The sequence below is a fragment of the Penicillium mononematosum genome, assembly GCF_028829835.1.
Source record: "Penicillium mononematosum strain IBT 11891 chromosome Unknown utg000003l:1.0-8172316.0:1.0-8177699.0, whole genome shotgun sequence".
Taxonomy (NCBI): domain Eukaryota; kingdom Fungi; phylum Ascomycota; class Eurotiomycetes; order Eurotiales; family Aspergillaceae; genus Penicillium; species Penicillium mononematosum.
The window spans coordinates 3,115,035-3,131,694 of NW_026643273.1; the positions used below are offsets into that span (position 1 = coordinate 3,115,035).

Here is a 16,660-nt window from a genome sequence, read left to right on the forward strand (position 1 = left end):
GGTCTTTCATGTCTTTCATAGACCCAGCCTTCAGCAGAGGGGAAAAAACACAGAGCGCCAAGAATTGCGGACCAAGAATGCTTGGTGGCATCGAGTCGAATTGCTTGACAGGGGGTAATTTCCAATGTTCCCCTTACCTAAGTACATTAGTTTTGCCTTGGAGTTCTCCACGGCCATTATTATAATAATAAATCGCATCTGTTTTAGTTGCAGCGAGGGACGATCAATACTCCGTAGGGCCCCATTATTAGGGTCTATCGGGGTACGGAGTACGGAGTACCATTTTAGAACATGAATCTCGATGAATCCAAGGATACGACGTTGCAGAGGTCCATGATAGCAGGTAATCAAATCGAATTCGTTCCAACCACGATCTGCGGTGGCGAGATCGTTCTGTTTACTCTTTAGGAAGGCTAATGTGTGGATGCCTCAGGCAAGATTTTTATAAATATAGATCGTTGTGTCCTCGGGTGTGAACATCCAAATCAACTGGTATGTAGTCTTCCCGTAATTACTTCAACGATGAAGTCAAAGAGAATAGAGCCCTTTCGGACTTCTCAATAAATCGATCGCAGACTTGACTGTTGTTGCTACTAGATATGACGTCAAAACACAGTTTCAGAGGTATGATGCGCACAAAGTCATTGCTAGAAACAATATAGTTGGTTACTTCGATTAGTAGGGACTAGCATTACTCAAATCTACTACAAGGCCAAAGACTTACCCCTGTCTATGATATAAATTTTGGCCACCATCTAAAGAAAAAAGCCCCTGTGACTCTGAATCGAGTCGACTCCATGCACCCGACGAGCCGAGTGTAGAGCATGATTGATAGGTGACGCAGCGGTACCGGTACGGCCCTAGGGTTGTCCAAACTTTCTCGTTTGTGAGAAATGTTTTGTTCGGCCACATCCAGGTATTTCAACGCTTTTGAACACCTGAGCTTAATTCTTGCATGCGCAAGTTGTAAATATCGGTTGGTCAAATTGGCCAAAGTAGATCGACCTTGCAGCTCAGCATGGGCCCGTACATGTGGGAAGGGCTCGCGGAGCTCTGCGGATCTTCCCTTCTGGCATCTGTTGTTTGCCAACTGCTATAGCCATGGTAGAGAAGCGCCGGGAATCCAATCAAATCGGGACCCTGTCTCAACTTGGAGGTCAATCAGGCACGATGCAAGGTACCAGGGCAGTCGGCATCATTGATTGGCAATGCTCCTTGTCCGTCGCGTGCCGGAGTTCCCACGATGAAAAATAAGCCACCCTGACGAGCCTGATTACTCGTGTCAATATTCCCTCGACAAGACCACCGCCGTCTGCTGAAGTACTTGTTGAGCTTTCCGTCGCAATTTGCAAGTTTGAATCACATTGTCGTCCCAATTCGTTTCATTGGTGTAACAGTAGGTGTCTTTCCCAGCGCCATCGATATATTCCTTTCTGTCATTGCTTTGGCTGAGGATCTCCTTGGTCATTACGTTGGAAGTAGTCCTGGTACAACGAGGTATGAGCGGTTGCTGAATGTCAAACAACGCGCGATGAGTCCATTGCCTGACCGGCGACTGACCCGTGAGACAGAAATTCACTTTCGACCTACCACCGCCCCAGCAGCATGGCAGCGATCAGAATAGTCCACCACACGAAGTCCGCACCCCTGTCTCTCCATTCAATTGTAGAAAGATCAGGCCATAAGGGCAACTGGGCGAACAGGAACCGCGGGGTGGTGCTTGTCTTCGTAATCGTTTTCATCGTCGTGCTTGGAATCATAGCACTCTTCGCATACCGACGATGGTTGAAACGGAAAGCCGACAAGGAGTCCTACGAGACGACACGTGATTAGTTCATCTTGTTCTCTGCTCTTGCCACCAAAGTTCATTGGGACTCGGTGGCGGATGGCATTGCTGTGATCTGGGGCTGTGTCTTGGATTTGGGCTTGTGCGTTGGACTGTTCGGAGTCAGCGGTGTTGTGCTTTGTGGTTGTCTCTGCGTGTTTAGGTTTGGCGACGTGAGTTCGGCCTTCGGTGATGGATTCCTATTGTCAGTCCAATTCTGAGACTATGGCATGTCTGATGTCCAGATGCGAAGACATGACCTACTGAATGTTAGAGATCAATAGTAATCCATAATACGAGCCTTGGTGCCGCCTGCGACGATATCTGATGCCTTTTTTTGCCGACGTGTTTCATAAAGGTGTTGCTGAAGAAATCCAATGAATCCAACGTCCCTCCCCTTTTGTGCCTTCCAAATCAAGTTGAAAAAACTTCCAACTCAGAGGTCAATTGCAAGCCATCAAGCTTCTCTCGGAACGTACCGAGTCCAATTCTTCCAATTAGCACAATTCATTGATTGTTCAGATTGGGATATTGGGAGCTCAACACTAGTGGCCTAAGTGCGGCTGAAACTGTGTCTCGAAGTCAGAGAACAAGGCATCTGCTTTCACTAGCAGAGTGATGTCGATTTCTCTACTTACGTGAATCCAGGGGGACAGGTCATGGAGATGTGAGGAAACACCAAACTGGCCGTAAAGAGAAGACTGCCAAAAATAGCCAAACAAGGCCCTCGGCAAAGGAGGCAAAGAGAGCCCACGGGCCTGAGAAAGCCTGAGCAAGCAGTAAGCGCTTCAGTGCAACATCTAATCATTGGGTGGACGTACCCTGGTCTGGTCTGCGGCCTCCATTTTACATCGTGGTCTATCAAAGCGGGCTAAACGGCTGGAACGGATGGCATCTCACTTCCCATCGAAACTCCAGGTTCTACAGATCCAGACTTGCCCCGTGCAACGAGAAAGAGCAGAAACATAGGGCTAGAGTTCCTGCAGACACACCCTTTTGACTCGACAGTGATATATTCTATATCCTGATTGATTGCAACAGATGAAAGAATTGAAAGGAACAGGGGAAATGAAATAATCCACGTAACTAACATATTCATGCGAGATTACATGAGAAAACCATGCCAAGTTCTCCCAACCATTCGTCCGGTTCCTTGTGTGCACCTGCCCCTTGTACAGAACCACACTTAGCCTCTCATACTGTCGGTCAATTCTTTCTCTTACCCTCCCAGGGCCATTCCCTATTTTGCTCAGAGCACTTTCCTTTCTCTAGGTATCTTCTAGAGACAACCATCATATATTTGTCTCATCATTTCGGATTCCTAAAGTGAAGTATGAGTTCGGAAGCAGGCCCATCTGCTGTCTATCCAACCGATGGCAAAGGCAAGAGAAAACGGGCCCAGTCACCCTCTCACAACTTGAGGTCTAAGAAGGTTTATTTTCCCAAGTACCTTGTTATTGAGACCATGCCTCTTACACACAGCCCCATAGTCCAGGGATATGAGAGTGCCCCAGAGGGAGTCAGCCGGAATCGATTCACTCAAGGTGAGATGAATTGCTGCTGTTCTCTGTTTTCCCATCAGAAGATGAAGGTCCATGGGGACCTATGGATATTGCCAAACTCTCCGTATTTGACAACGGCTAATTTCGGAGAGGAAAGGCACCAGAGCCCATTGAGACAAGTGCACAGAACCATACTGACCACACATTCGATGACCTCGGCAACTTCAGGAATTTCCTACGCGACTCCCGTGACGAGGCAGAGCTCGCCGTGTATCTCGGACTTCGGCACAAACACGACCTCAGACATTTCGCTTTGTCCTGGCCTATCATCAAGACCTGGCTCACGGCGCCACATAAGCAGACTACCTCGCTGAAAGTTGAAATCAATCATCTCATCCAGGATGGCAAAGAATTATCCTGTATCGAAGACCCCTACCAAGTTTGGCCGGAACGTCCCTGGGAGTCTGAGGAGAACGCTTCTGTGAGAATTACACACATCATGGCATGGCATCTAGTCCAGATGTCCAAGGACATAGAGGAGTACACCATGTCCAGTGATCTGCATAATTTCCACCGCACAAGAAGATACCGCGGTGAACTGAGCGCGATATTGGAGCTCGAAATCCCGCTGGACAATATTTTCCATCCTCGTCCCCAGCTTATATCTTGGAGGAACGAGCTAAGCGACAGATTCGATCGCTGCTGGACAATCTTGGGCTATGTTTCATGGATCCCCTACATGAAATCCTGGGAAAAGGCTCTTGAATTCTTTGTCTCCTCAAAGAACAAGGCTATCATATACGACAGCGGGATGCCGACAGGGACGAGACCAAGACCCAACGACCTTAGGCTGGCTCAGCAATGCTCTTCCTCGCGCCTCGCGGAAGGTCCTAAAGGCCCTGTCCCAATTCAAGTAAAGGTCATCTGGGACAGAAACCAAAACACAAACGTGAATATGGACCTATGCCGCGTTCTCGCAGGTATAGCTCATGAAGGGAAAGTGCTCCCTCCGACGGACCAGATGATGACACAGGACCCTAGAGCATGCCGGACAGGCGCTTCATTCCGGGATATCATTCGACACATGATGTCTTGTGGTGGGTATGGATTGAACTTGTGTGATATGACGTTGTCGTATCATGCCGAGGCAGATAATTTCTACTATCAGATTGACGCTTTCCGATCCCAGTGGAAGGTACTGCAGGGGGTATTCTCAGACCCGGCTAACTCGAACTTTGTGATCCGGGTGCTTTTGGATGTCCATGATTTCCGGAATGGGGAGGTCTATGAAACGACTGAACTGCCGCCGGTGTACTGAATACCACCTTTTGATGCCAACTACACCTCAACGTGTTAGGACTGGCCTTTATTGGGAGACCTTCCTTCAACAGGAGTGCTCGGTTTGGTGTTTGCCTTTACCTGTGATATCCGCTTTGGTTGTTTTTCTCGTTTTCATCGTTGGCTTATGTTCTTCTCTGACTCCACGAGTTGTTCCAGATCATACAAGCCGCATGCGGACTCCTAATATATATAATCAGAGGCCACATAGCTGATCGTCTTGTCGTTGCTACCAAAATCGGATATATACTCTTTTAGCCTATTTGCTCCAATAATAGTGATATTAAGACACGACACACAAAGCTTTCAAACGATTGTTCTATCGTTAATGTCTTGATGGCAGTCTTCAATTACTGAGCCCTCAGTATGTGTTATTTGCTGGTGTCAGATGGCAATTCATAGAATTCTGGAATAAGCGTTGACACATTTTAACAATTTACGACGGTTCATTCAGACATGAGCTAATACATAGCATATGGAACATGGCAACATCAGTCTCATACCCCAGATATTATACTCACTATAAGATCTTGTGGGGAATCAACGGAAAGACAGGGGTATAATTCTTCCACCAATCACCAATCTCCGGGCACTCCCCTCGCCCTCCCGGCTCCACTAAAAGCCATCCCGCCCATGTCAACACCAATCGTCTTTCCCCGTGAGCAAGATATCGAGCTCTATACCCTGAGCCGAGACTATCTCTGAATGGACGGAGAAACTTGTCCCGGCAATATTTCCATCCAACGTTCCCCCGTATCCCCCGCCATCAATTCCCCCAATTCGTTCCCCAGTCTCCACACCGGGGGCCCCGGACTGTCTAGCTCGGCAGCCCTGAAGGGCTACCAACAAGGCGAGATGCCATGGCAGCCACTTGATTGCTTATTATGCTTATGTTGTATATTGCCGCTTCCCGTTAGACCGATTGAGCGCTAGGTCATGTATAAAGCCCGATGCCACCCGAGCTCAATGGCTCTTTTGCTTTCTTTCTTTTTTTTCTATTTCTTTGTGTTACGAAGTCTTCTCCTGGGGTTCATCTTGATTCTGTTGATAAATTGACTGGGGAGATTATCCAGTCTTCTTCAAGATGGGCTTCGTCAATTTCAAGAACTACCGGGTTTACATCCTGACCTCGGTGGCCTATCTGGGCTCCCTACTCTTCGGTTAGTGGATTTGGCTACTCCGGCTACAGAATCCTGCTAACATATGCTCTTTCTAGGTTATGACACGGGTGTTATGGGCTCAGTCCTGGCTCTTTCGAGTTTCAAAAAGGACTTCGGCCTACCCTTAGAGTCATCTGGATTCAGCGACGAGAAGAACGCCCAAATCTCCTCCAATGTGGTCTCGCTACTCACAGCAGGATGTTTCTTCGGATCTATCTTCGCTGCTTACATGAACGACAGACTGGGCCGTCGATACTCGCTGATGATCTTTGCCCTGATCTTCCTGGTCGGAGCAGCAGTCCAAGTTGCAGCTCACCATGAAATTGGCATGATCTATGGCGGACGCGTCATCGCCGGTTTTGGTATCGGTGGTATGTCCAGTATCACCCCAGTCTTTGTCAGTGAGAACTGCCCCCCTGCAACCCGAGGCCGTGTTGCCGGCCTCTTCCAGGAGTTCCTGGTTATCGGTAGTACGTTCGCCTACTGGTTGAACTACGGCGTTTCGCTCCATGTTCCCGAGGGTACGAGCCAATGGCGTATTCCAGTTGGCATCCAGCTTGTCCCCGGTGGTCTGATGCTCATCGGACTGTTCTTCCTCAAGGAATCTCCTCGTTGGTTGATGACGAAGGGCCGTCGTGACGAGGCACTCCAGTCCCTTGTTTACATTCGCAACGAGCCTGAAACCAGTGAGGCTATTCAAGTCGAGTTCGCTGAAATCTCGGCTGCTATCCACGAAGAAATGCAGGCTACTGAGGGTCTGACGTGGAAGGAATGTCTGAAGCCGAGCAACCGATACCGCTTTTTCCTCGCCTTCGTCCTCATGTTCTGGCAGCAGTTTTCAGGAACAAACAGCATTGGATACTATGCTCCTCAGATCTTTGCAAGCGTGAGTACACCACAGTTTCTCTATGCCATAGCATCTTGGCGCCTTTCTGAACTAGCGAAGCTAACGTTTTTCATCATCGCAGGTCGGATTGAGCAAAACAGACTCCTCGTTGTTCGCCACTGGTATCTACGGAACAGTCAAGGTGGTTGCGACTGCTATCTTCCTGGTCGTTGGTATCGATCGCTGGGGCCGAAAGAAGAGTTTGATTGGTGGTGCTGCCTGGATGGCTAGCATGATGTTCATCATTGGAGCAGTCCTGGCCACCAATCCCCCCTGATCCGGAAGCGACATCCGTCTCATCGGCGTCCACTGCTATGGTTGCGATGATTTATCTCTATGTCATCGGATACTCAGCATCCTGGGGGCCAGTCCCCTGGGTGTATCTTGGCGAGGTGGGTTATTCATTCTAATGTGTATATCCTTACCCATTGGAGTTTACTAACATTATTTGTTCCGATAGATCTTCCCAACTCGTCTTCGCGCCTACGGTGTTGGTTTTGGTGCCGCCACGCAATGGCTATTTAACTTTGTCATCACTGAGGTTACCCCTCGCGCTATAAACAAGATTGGCTGGAAGACTTTCCTCATGTTTGGAATCTTCTGCTTTGCCATGGGAACCTTCGTCATTGTATTCTTCAAAGAAACTAAGGGCCGGACCCTGGAGGAGATGGATCTCATTTTCGGCGCTGTTGATGAACAGCAGAGACGCGCTGATGTGGAACACACATTGCAAAAAACTCAAGTCATGCATGAAGAGCATGTTGAGACCATGGGGACTGCAAAGAATACAGAGACTTCGGAGACTAGAGAGCACAAAGAGTGAATTGGGTGATAGAGTCATACATCTCCTGTGTTGAAATATATAGATGGATCTAAGTATTTTACATTATATATACATAGATGAACATGAACATTTTATATGAACATTCGACAGGGGTTTGGACATTGGGATACAATATCAGCCCGTATACCTCAGCGCAGAGAGCCCCACAATAAATTCCGCGGGGAACTTCGAGATTTGCCCCTCACGCGACAATTTCTCTTTCCCGCACGCGTTGACGCCAACAATCTCAATGGGATCTCTCGACGAAACTTGCGCTTCTTTGCGCGCCCAGATCACTGCGACAGAAGCACAACTCGCCGGGCTGAAACGCGACCTTGCAAACGCCGAACAAGCGGCGCAAGCGGGGACCGCAACGACCGCGGAACTCCGACCTGAAGACCTGAATGGCGAAGGAAGACGATGGCCCTTGCTTCAGGAAGAATATAAGCGATATGGACGGCAGATGATTGTTTCCCAAGTTGGTCTGAAAGGTAAGCCACGGCTTCATTTTGGCGGGATTTTTGAAATTCCTGAGCAGAGTGACTGATCGCGACTTCAATGATTCAACAGGTCAACTGAAACTCCGATCGGCCAAGGTTCTGCTTGTTGGAGCTGGAGGACTCGGATGTCCAGCTGCGCAGTATCTCGCCGGTGCGGGCGTTGGTACTATTGGCCTCATCGATGGGGATACGGTTGAGGTGTCGAATCTCCATCGCCAAGTGCTACACCGAACGAAGAATGTGGGGAAGTACAAAGTGGACAGTGCGATTGAGTCCTTGCGAGAGTGAGTGGATGAGGGTAGGTCTATGGAGCTAGGCGCTGACGATTTCTCGTGACATTCACCAGACTAAATCCGCATCCCACGTATATTGCCCATCGAACACACCTCACGCCCGAGGCAGCACCTGCGGTCTTCCAGGACTATGATCTTATTCTCGATTGTACCGATAACCCGGCGACGCGCTATCTGATCTCGGACACTGCAGTTCTTCTTGGGAAACCATTGGTCTCTGCGTCCGCCCTGCGGACTGAGGGCCAGCTGATGGTGTTAAACAACCCGCCCCGCGCGCCGGGCGACAAGACTGGAGGACCGTGCTATCGGTGTGTGTTCCCGAAGCCACCGCCGGCTGATAGTGTGGTCAGTTGTGCGGATGGGGGTATTTTAGGTCCGGTTGTTGGGACCATGGGCGTCTTGCAAGCCCTGGAGGCCGTCAAGGTCATTACTGCACCTGAGATTGATGCAGCTTCAGATGTGACCACAGCTCGTCCACGGGATCCTCCGTCTCTGCATATCTTCTCTGCCTACTCATCCCCCCTGGTCCGCACAATTCGTCTTCGCTCGCGCCGGGCCAATTGTGCTGTTTGTTCTGCTGAGGCAACTGTTACGCTGGATACAATCAAATCAGGGTCGACTGACTATGTGTTCTTTTGTGGATCCGCAAGCTTGCCTTCGCTACTTGGTCCCGAGGAACGTATCTCTGCTCGAGAATACAACGAAAGACACTCAGCTCTCACCTCTGATTCGTCACGCCTTCACACGATAATTGATGTCCGAGATGAAGCTCAATTTGGGATCTGCAGTCTGGAGAATAGCATAAATATTCCTATATCGAAGATCCTTTCCTCGGGTCATTCTGCTGGGTCACAGGGGGCCGATAATGAGCAACGAACTGCACAAGTGCCTTCTTGGCTGCCATCAGAGGTTGCCTCGTTGGAATCTACGAACCCAATCTACGTCGTCTGCCGTCTAGGAAACGACTCGCAGATTGTCGTCAAGAAAATGAAAGAGCTAGGACTAGATCAGCATGGGAAGAGATTCATTGGTGACATTCGCGGAGGACTACGATCATGGAAAGAACAAGTGGATTCCTCGTTTCCTGAATACTAAATGAATCAGACCGCTAGATTCTCACATGAAACGACTGTCCAAAATATATCCCTTCTTTCTCCTGTTTTTACCCACCTGCGAGCCTCCAGAGCCCACCTTACACTTAAACTTGGAATGGCCTGGTGAGGATTACCAAAACCATGGCTCTAAGGTCTATATCCACCACCAATCAGTGTGAACACGGCCCTCATCGAGGTTGCCGAGTGCCTCGAAAACACCACGGGTGACATCAATGTCAAACTCTCCACATCCCTCACAACGATCCACGAGAGTGACATCTATACCCCTGTCGCCCCGTTGGATGTGGATTGGCCGACCACAAAGTGGATTGTGGTTGGGGTTGCCGTCTACATTTGCGCGGTCATAGACAATATGAGACACGGCGCAGACGTGGTCTCCCCCGTTATTAAACCAGCCACACGCTCCAAGCCCTGTCTCATACCAGGTTAGGTCACCACCAAATGCCTGGGTTGCGGTGGGACTGTGTGTATTGTTCCACTGGCTAGAACTGGGAGCAGAGTCAGCATGGGCCTTGATGGATAGTGGATGTGGAAACAGGAAGAAGAATGAAAGGATGGCAAGTTCGTGTCTGATTACTTACTTGCCAAGGCCATGAGAAGTGATGGTTTCTTGAGGATCCATGGGGACCCCCATAGCCAATCCCATCAAGAGGAATCCCATCATGGTGATGGCCTTGCCCTTGCACTCAAAGATTGCGTTGGAAGTCATTGTGGGCCGTCTGCTTCTTCTTGCTTTCCAACAAAGAGGCGGTTTTGGCAGTCAATTTCAGGTTGGAGTTGGGGATAAGTTCACATCGCCACGAATTCGTTCGGTCTTTATATCATGTTTCCAGGAAGGTTTCCTGTGCTTAAGTGGTATGTATTTACGCTCTTCAAAATGCCGCGGAGTATCAGAAAGGAACTGCAAAGAAATACATCCGGAGTATCTGAAATGGCCGGAGTGGATGGAGTGCTTTTGAGAGAATTTTGGTCTGTGGCTGTCTGTATATTAGAAAAGATATAGAAACAGAGTAGCCCTCATCTTGGCATTGTGGTTCTATTCAGTTATGTCCATATTTTGGCGCAATCTTACGTTGGAATCAGTTGAGAAGTCTGTGGTGCTGACCGCAGGACATGTCTTACAATGTACGAAGAGTCGGAAGATCGGAGGAAGCAATATATCCCTAAAAGGAAGGATACACTCGGCGATTCATTCGGCATAGAATACACTCCATGTCGGCATACAGGATAACTTTAGAGCCTATCTTCAACTAATCATAGCTCTTCTACCTCTCCATTCTCAATAAGTTGTCCCGGTCTTCTACTGCGTACTTATCTAAAATCATCACCTTCGACCTGCATTGATATACTCTTTCGCTAAATAATGTCCACTTGGTACCACTTCCGATTCTGCGGAAGAAAACCCAGCGACAGTCACAAATATCTTGAGGCGTGCAACAGATGGCCAGCTTTTTCTGCTTGAACCCAAGTCTATCGTATGGGACAATATCACTATCCTTATAATCTGGTCAATGGGTTTAAGCCGTGGTTCCTCAGCCCTTAGTGAGAGCAATAATTAGATCTTCATATAGATGGTAGGTTATTATTTCAAGATAAAAACAAACGTATGCCTCCCCCATTACCTTCATAGTCCTGTTTGTGGAAATTCAAGAGCAGTGTCGAGCTACCATGTAGAGTAGTGAGGGCAGACTGCCCCCCAGGGGTTGTCGCCATTATGCCCTTTGGGATTTCCTTTGGGATTTCAGAGCTTGCTATATATATACAAGTTTAGTATCCGACAAAACGTAGGCTAGAGAAGGATTCTGAGGATCTAAGTACTCACCACTAACCAATCCATGCCCCCAGAAATACCTACGCCATCAGTAGCGGAGCAAGGAGCAATATTCCATATTCGATCCCCTAGTTCTCTCAAATGTAACGCCTCTGCTATCTCCACCGGGCTCTTTGCTCCCTTTAAATCCTGTTTGTTGGCGAACACAAGAAGAGGAGCATCGCTAAGCTGACGCATACATTCCAAATTAAGCAAGTTCGTGAGTTCATTGGCAGCGTCATCTAGTCTAATATCCGTGGAGTCGACGACAAATATGATCGCGTTGGTCTGGGCGATATAGACGCCCCACTCCGGACGCAACGTGTGCCTTCCTCCTATATCCTATACATCAGACAGATCAGTGACAGTTCTTTACATATGTGTAGTTAATTTGGGAACCTGTTCGAAAGTCATACCCAACAAACGAAGTTCATGCCTCCATGTGTCAATGACTCGACATTAAATGCTACTGTGGGCACCGTTTCAATAGGACCGTAGTTCTAAAGACACTCGTATTTAGCATTCAACCACGAAAACTGACCATCTTCGAATTACTTTCAGCTGTGAGAACAGAATTGTAGTCTTTCCGGAATAAAACTGGCCGAATAGAGCGTGGAGGTTAGCACACCTGCAAATATCCTAGACTTGGATGCGAGAGAACGTATAGCATACCGGTCCAGCAATAAGTATTCGATATTCCTTCTTCTGCCAAAGCGAAGATATTGGCAACGATACCATAGAGCCCATGTTTATGTTCTTGGAAACCGAGGAGAGAGTAAATCACCAGATATACGTATGACAGCAGGCAGAAGGATGTTGATTACGGGCACTGTTTTGACTTACACCCTTCCGCTAAACTACTTCGGGTATGTCCAATGGCCGATCTCAACCAAGCCACATTAACGGCGCCGTTCATAAGCTGGTATTTATATCCTCGCGCACATCGATACTGTCAAAATGCAGCTGGTAGGGCCTAAGTTCAGTCACCGAAGACCGGTATAGAAATAATCAGGATAGGTCCAAATTAGCTAAGTTTAGTAATGATACATCAGTACTAACATGTTTCAGCTAAAGCTAGACTAACTGGTAATCGAGATACAAGCATAATGGCTAGTATTCCCAGCCTGTAGTATCACCATCCCAGTCACGACGTGTCCACCGATTATTTGGGGTTCTAACCAGGTCAAATGTAGGCAGACAACCCCTTATCCCAGATCCTGTTCTTTTTCCGAATAATCCAACGGAATCCAACCCAGAATCTGCAAACGACAGTTTAGATTATCTATGATCACCAATCATACGGGAATTTCCGCTAGGATAAACTTACAAAGTCTCCGTAGTGGGATTCCACACTAGCCGGTGAGGAGACGTAGGCAAGGGCCAGATACCAACTGTAGAGGAGATTTCCCTAAATTTATCGACAAATCAATAAGTATCCACGGTCCACTAAGATGGCCCAACTTACTTGAAGGTCCTTTCAAAGTGTTCGCGTATTTTCGCACGCTCATACCGTGGCAAAGCCCAATATCCAGTCGCATTTCCAGTGAGATCGCCGATAGGAAGTCCCTGAACCCTTTCCCATACAACGACGATATAAAACCCACCAGGAACGAAGCCTGAGGGCCCCTGCTTCGACACCTTAGATCCCAGCAGTTTCGGTGTGAATTTCGAAACCGTTGTATGGTCGCTTAGAATGGTATATGCCTCGAGCTCCTCAGGCTGAAAGGTGTCATCGGCTTGCGCGGCGCGAGTATCAGAATCTTCGAACTCAGACCCTATATAGGGAATCTGTAGATATACCCGTAATATTGCTTCGGTTGTGCTTCTCTCGCTTGGGTTGGCGTTAGCCTTTATACAGCTCATTTTTAGGGTCGCATGGCTGGGTGAGATGCGTGACTGCGCCACTCTCTGGATGTCGTCTTGCTTGAGGCGTTCGAGGATTTCCCACCGGGTTCCGTCGTCGGTGGTGATAATGCGACCGCGCTCATAGTGCCCGCGTGGAGGTCCCTGGTCGAACCAGGTTCTCGGGGATGTCATTGTTGATGATTGTGAAGAAGAATAAAGGGGACCATTTGTTTGCATCATAGTTAGCCATTTCATTTTGGGGCACCTACGGAGGCCGATAGGCAACCTATTTTCTAAGGCATAAAGTCTACCAGAGAAGAATATGAGGATTTATGCTAGCCATTGAATTTGACTAGCTCTGAGTGCGCTTGCTAGACCGGCCCAGAGCTATGAGGAAACCTACGGTGACGATAAAACGGATCATACATTGGCAACACTATCTACGAGATGATATTCCGATTTTATTCAACCACCTTCGCAGGTAGGAAGTCTTAGTATTCCTAGGAGATTTTCAATTTGTGATTGACCTGCCCAGGACACAATTAGGCCACAGCAGGCCTTGTCGAGCTCTGGGTCCGTATTTGAAGATGGATTCACACCAGTTTTGATCATCCGCTTATCCATTGACAACAACTCCCCCGTTAGGATGCAAACTCTGGCCAGAGATAAAACTACTATCCTGGCTTGCAAGGAAAACGAAACATGTCGCAACCTCACTGGGCTGTCCCGGGCGACCCATCGGCGTGCCGCTGAACTGTTCCTGCGCCGAGGTAGTCATGGTTGCCGGAATTAGAGGAGTCCAGACTATATGATAATTAGTGCTGATGAAATTGTTTCGGTGAATCTTTCGACTTACTTGGCCCGGGACACACGCAGTTTACCCGAATCCCATTCTTGACTTGCTGGTTGGACAAGCCCCTGGTGAATGCAACGATTGCACCCTTTGTTGAAGTATAGTCGAGCAGATCAGGGCGACCGATATAGTGGTTAACGGAAGCGCAGTTGATTATCGTCGAGCCATTCTTCAGGTGAGGAAGCGTGTACTTTGACAGATAGAAGATGGGATGGATATTAGTGTCGAATGTGCTTTCCCACTGAGACCTGTAATTGGACAATGTAAGATACTCTTATCAGTGGATAGAATGGAAGGCACATACTCTTCCAAATCTTTGATATCGTCAATCATCGTTTGAGTCCCAGCGTTGTTGACTAGGATGTCAATACCACCCAAACTCTTGAGGGCTGCATTAACCACGTTCTGGCAGTTCTCTTTATACCGAATATCGGTCGGGAAGCAGTGACAGCTTTGCCCGATTTCTTCCACTCGTCGCTTTGTCTCCTGTGCATCCTTTTCCTCTTCGGGCAGATACGTGATAAGGCTAGACGCCCCCTCCATGGCAAATAAAATTGCAACTGCGCGACCGATTCCGGAGTCCCCACCAGTTATGATGGCCTTCTTTCCTGTGAGTTTTCCCGCCGCTTTGTAGGTTTGATACCCATTATCCTCAGTTGGGAGTTTGCTCGAGGTGGGCTTCGGGTCTTCCATCTCACGCTGTGAGCCGGGCTTTTCGTGATGCTCAACAGGGATTTCATGGCCTGCGGTCTGTGTGAAAGAGAGCCAAATTAAATTAAATAATACATCAGCTTACCTTGTTGAAACTGAGATTGAGGTCCCCGAGAGGGCTTTTCCACTTCCTGTTGCATGTCGATGATTTTGTTCAAGGTATTGCAGTAATGCGAATGAATAAGTGTTAGTGAGAGATGATTGATCAAGTTGAAAATGAGAAGTTGATAAAGGTCCGTCTTTGCTGCCTTGTAGATTATCAGATCTATATATTTTTGATAAGTATCGTCGAGCTCGTCAGTATGACGTCAATCCATGCCAGCAATCTGGGAATTGTCACTGAACCTGCCCGGTTCACCTTCAACCTGCCCTGCTTTACTAGCTAAGGTGTGCGAAATGTTAAGAAGTCGGCGGCTGGCTAGCCTCAATACGAAATCTGGATTGTCTCGGCTATTCGGTCATGTCAAATCTAAGAGATCATGGTACGTGCTCGTGCATGAAAAGAGGGTTGCATCATATATATATATCCTGAGCGTATTCATCTATGCTGTCTAAAGCTGCGGATATCTAACTTTATATCGAGCACCTGGTTAGTCGTATAAATGCGTTGATAGGCTTAGAAGTTACCTCTAGGAGGGGAAGTCCACTCGGTGTCCCTTAGTCAGTAAATCAGTGCTATAAAACTCCCGAGATCGGGAAAGCGACCTATATTTTATGTAGATAGTGATGTGAAACGCAATAAAGGTGAGTCGAAATGACTCATCTCCCGGTCGGAGAGATCGATGATCAATTAGTCTCCGTCGATTGTGCCTGGCAATGTTGCGTCCGGGTAAGATCGCTCCGATTGGCCAAACGGGACCCACTTAGCATCGGGCTACTCTATAAATCGGATGAACGAGGGCGTGATATTATCAATATGCTTGTGAAATATGTCCGAAAATAAGCATTTAAATAGGGTCCTTAATCCATGTTTAGTATACATTAACTCAGTTTCATTCTTCTTATCTGTCCTCCCATTTTTTTTGCTCTCTCCTCCAAAGGACTACATAATCTTCTACAACGCAATGTCTTCCTTGAACGACCTGCTTAAAATCGCAAACCCAGTTCGCGCGTTTGCCTTGAAAAACTTCAGCGTTACTGCTCATCCTGATGAGGTTCTCCAGATCCCCTCACGAGAAGAAGGGCGTTTTATTCGAATTCATGCCTACAATACACTCCATAGGAGTCCCCCGGCCCCGGTTCTCGTCAACTTCCATGGCAGTGGCTTCGTGAACCCTTTGCATGGAAGTGACGACGAGTTTTGCAAATTCATTGTCGAAAAAACTGGATTCACTGTCCTGGACTGCTCCTACAGACTCGCACCGGAGAATAAATTCCCTGCTGCAGTCCACGACGCCGAAGATTCCGTGCGATGGGTTCTTTCGCACCCGGAGAAGTTCGATGCTTCCCAGCTATCGATTTCAGGCTTTAGTGCTGGAGGAATTCTGTCTCTAGTCCTCAGCTCGGTGGTCTTTCCACACGGAACATTCAAGAATGTCTTCGCCGCATATCCTCCAACAGATATGGTCCAAAGTTCGGCGGACAAGATTGCCCCTGATACCTCGAGGGATGGTGCACCTGTCGAGCTGCTGGATACATTCGTGAAATGCTATTATTCAACCCCTGAAGAAGTGCACAGCATCCTTGCCTCACCGGCCTTCATACCGGCCGAAATGTTCTCTGATAGAATTTTTCTCGCTACTGCGGCGTGCGACTGCCTCTGTCTCGAAGGAGAGGCGCTTGGAAATAAGATCAAAGCTGCGACGACCAAACGTGTTCAGATGCACCGGTATGATGGTTGTGAACACGCTTTTGACAAAGCGTATGAAAAAGGCTCTGTCCAGGAAAGAGCGAAAGATGACCTCTACGAAAGGATGGCCTCGTTCCTAAAAGAGTGATCGGTTTGTGTTGCGATTACACCCCAGCGCTAGCATGTTTTTTCCTTTCTGTAACAATGTGC

The 16,660-nt window shown here is 48.1% G+C and overlaps 10 protein-coding genes across 10 annotated transcripts; 5 read left to right on the forward strand and 5 right to left on the reverse strand.

Annotated features, from left to right (window-relative positions):
- Positions 1-1,282: 1,282 nt before the first annotated feature.
- On the reverse strand, positions 1,283-2,670 carry N7519_006149 (uncharacterized protein; the record flags this gene model as incomplete). Its single annotated transcript, XM_057292925.1, has 4 exons — positions 1,283-1,555; positions 1,702-2,025; positions 2,464-2,583; positions 2,647-2,670. 4 exons carry the CDS (start codon positions 2,668-2,670, stop codon positions 1,283-1,285), a joined length of 741 nt encoding a protein of 246 aa, XP_057147736.1.
- A 488-nt stretch (positions 2,671-3,158) lies between these two features.
- N7519_006150 (uncharacterized protein) lies at positions 3,159-4,645 on the forward strand (the record flags this gene model as incomplete). Its single annotated transcript, XM_057292926.1, has 2 exons — positions 3,159-3,369; positions 3,480-4,645. The coding sequence occupies 2 exons, from the start codon at positions 3,159-3,161 to the stop codon at positions 4,643-4,645; spliced, it is 1,377 nt and encodes a 458-aa protein (XP_057147737.1).
- Positions 4,646-5,749: 1,104 nt separating this feature from the next.
- N7519_006151 (sugar porter family MFS transporter) lies at positions 5,750-6,988 on the forward strand (the record flags this gene model as incomplete). The annotated part of the gene is made up of 3 exons (XM_057292927.1): positions 5,750-5,825; positions 5,882-6,711; positions 6,794-6,988. The coding sequence occupies 3 exons, from the start codon at positions 5,750-5,752 to the stop codon at positions 6,986-6,988; spliced, it is 1,101 nt and encodes a 366-aa protein (XP_057147738.1).
- Positions 6,989-7,025: 37 nt separating this feature from the next.
- N7519_006152 (uncharacterized protein) lies at positions 7,026-7,534 on the forward strand (the record flags this gene model as incomplete). Its single annotated transcript, XM_057292928.1, has 2 exons — positions 7,026-7,103; positions 7,172-7,534. The coding sequence occupies 2 exons, from the start codon at positions 7,026-7,028 to the stop codon at positions 7,532-7,534; spliced, it is 441 nt and encodes a 146-aa protein (XP_057147739.1).
- A 250-nt stretch (positions 7,535-7,784) lies between these two features.
- On the forward strand, positions 7,785-9,422 carry N7519_006153 (HesA/MoeB/ThiF family protein; the record flags this gene model as incomplete). Its single annotated transcript, XM_057292929.1, has 3 exons — positions 7,785-8,025; positions 8,105-8,318; positions 8,381-9,422. 3 exons carry the CDS (start codon positions 7,785-7,787, stop codon positions 9,420-9,422), a joined length of 1,497 nt encoding a protein of 498 aa, XP_057147740.1.
- A 153-nt stretch (positions 9,423-9,575) lies between these two features.
- N7519_006154 (RlpA-like double-psi beta-barrel domain-containing protein) lies at positions 9,576-10,151 on the reverse strand (the record flags this gene model as incomplete). The annotated part of the gene is made up of 2 exons (XM_057292930.1): positions 9,576-9,930; positions 10,024-10,151. 2 exons carry the CDS (start codon positions 10,149-10,151, stop codon positions 9,576-9,578), a joined length of 483 nt encoding a protein of 160 aa, XP_057147741.1.
- Positions 10,152-11,154: 1,003 nt separating this feature from the next.
- N7519_006155 (uncharacterized protein) lies at positions 11,155-11,999 on the reverse strand (the record flags this gene model as incomplete). Its single annotated transcript, XM_057292931.1, has 5 exons — positions 11,155-11,193; positions 11,265-11,594; positions 11,669-11,752; positions 11,808-11,849; positions 11,925-11,999. The coding sequence occupies 5 exons, from the start codon at positions 11,997-11,999 to the stop codon at positions 11,155-11,157; spliced, it is 570 nt and encodes a 189-aa protein (XP_057147742.1).
- A 363-nt stretch (positions 12,000-12,362) lies between these two features.
- On the reverse strand, positions 12,363-13,289 carry N7519_006156 (uncharacterized protein; the record flags this gene model as incomplete). The annotated part of the gene is made up of 3 exons (XM_057292932.1): positions 12,363-12,511; positions 12,641-12,660; positions 12,718-13,289. 3 exons carry the CDS (start codon positions 13,287-13,289, stop codon positions 12,363-12,365), a joined length of 741 nt encoding a protein of 246 aa, XP_057147743.1.
- Positions 13,290-13,713: 424 nt separating this feature from the next.
- N7519_006157 (uncharacterized protein) lies at positions 13,714-14,801 on the reverse strand (the record flags this gene model as incomplete). The annotated part of the gene is made up of 4 exons (XM_057292933.1): positions 13,714-13,901; positions 13,954-14,198; positions 14,255-14,693; positions 14,747-14,801. The coding sequence occupies 4 exons, from the start codon at positions 14,799-14,801 to the stop codon at positions 13,714-13,716; spliced, it is 927 nt and encodes a 308-aa protein (XP_057147744.1).
- Positions 14,802-15,725: 924 nt separating this feature from the next.
- N7519_006158 (alpha/beta hydrolase) lies at positions 15,726-16,598 on the forward strand (the record flags this gene model as incomplete). Its single annotated transcript, XM_057292934.1, has 1 exon — positions 15,726-16,598. The coding sequence occupies one exon, from the start codon at positions 15,726-15,728 to the stop codon at positions 16,596-16,598; it is 873 nt and encodes a 290-aa protein (XP_057147745.1).
- Between the last annotated feature and the right edge of the window lie 62 nt (positions 16,599-16,660).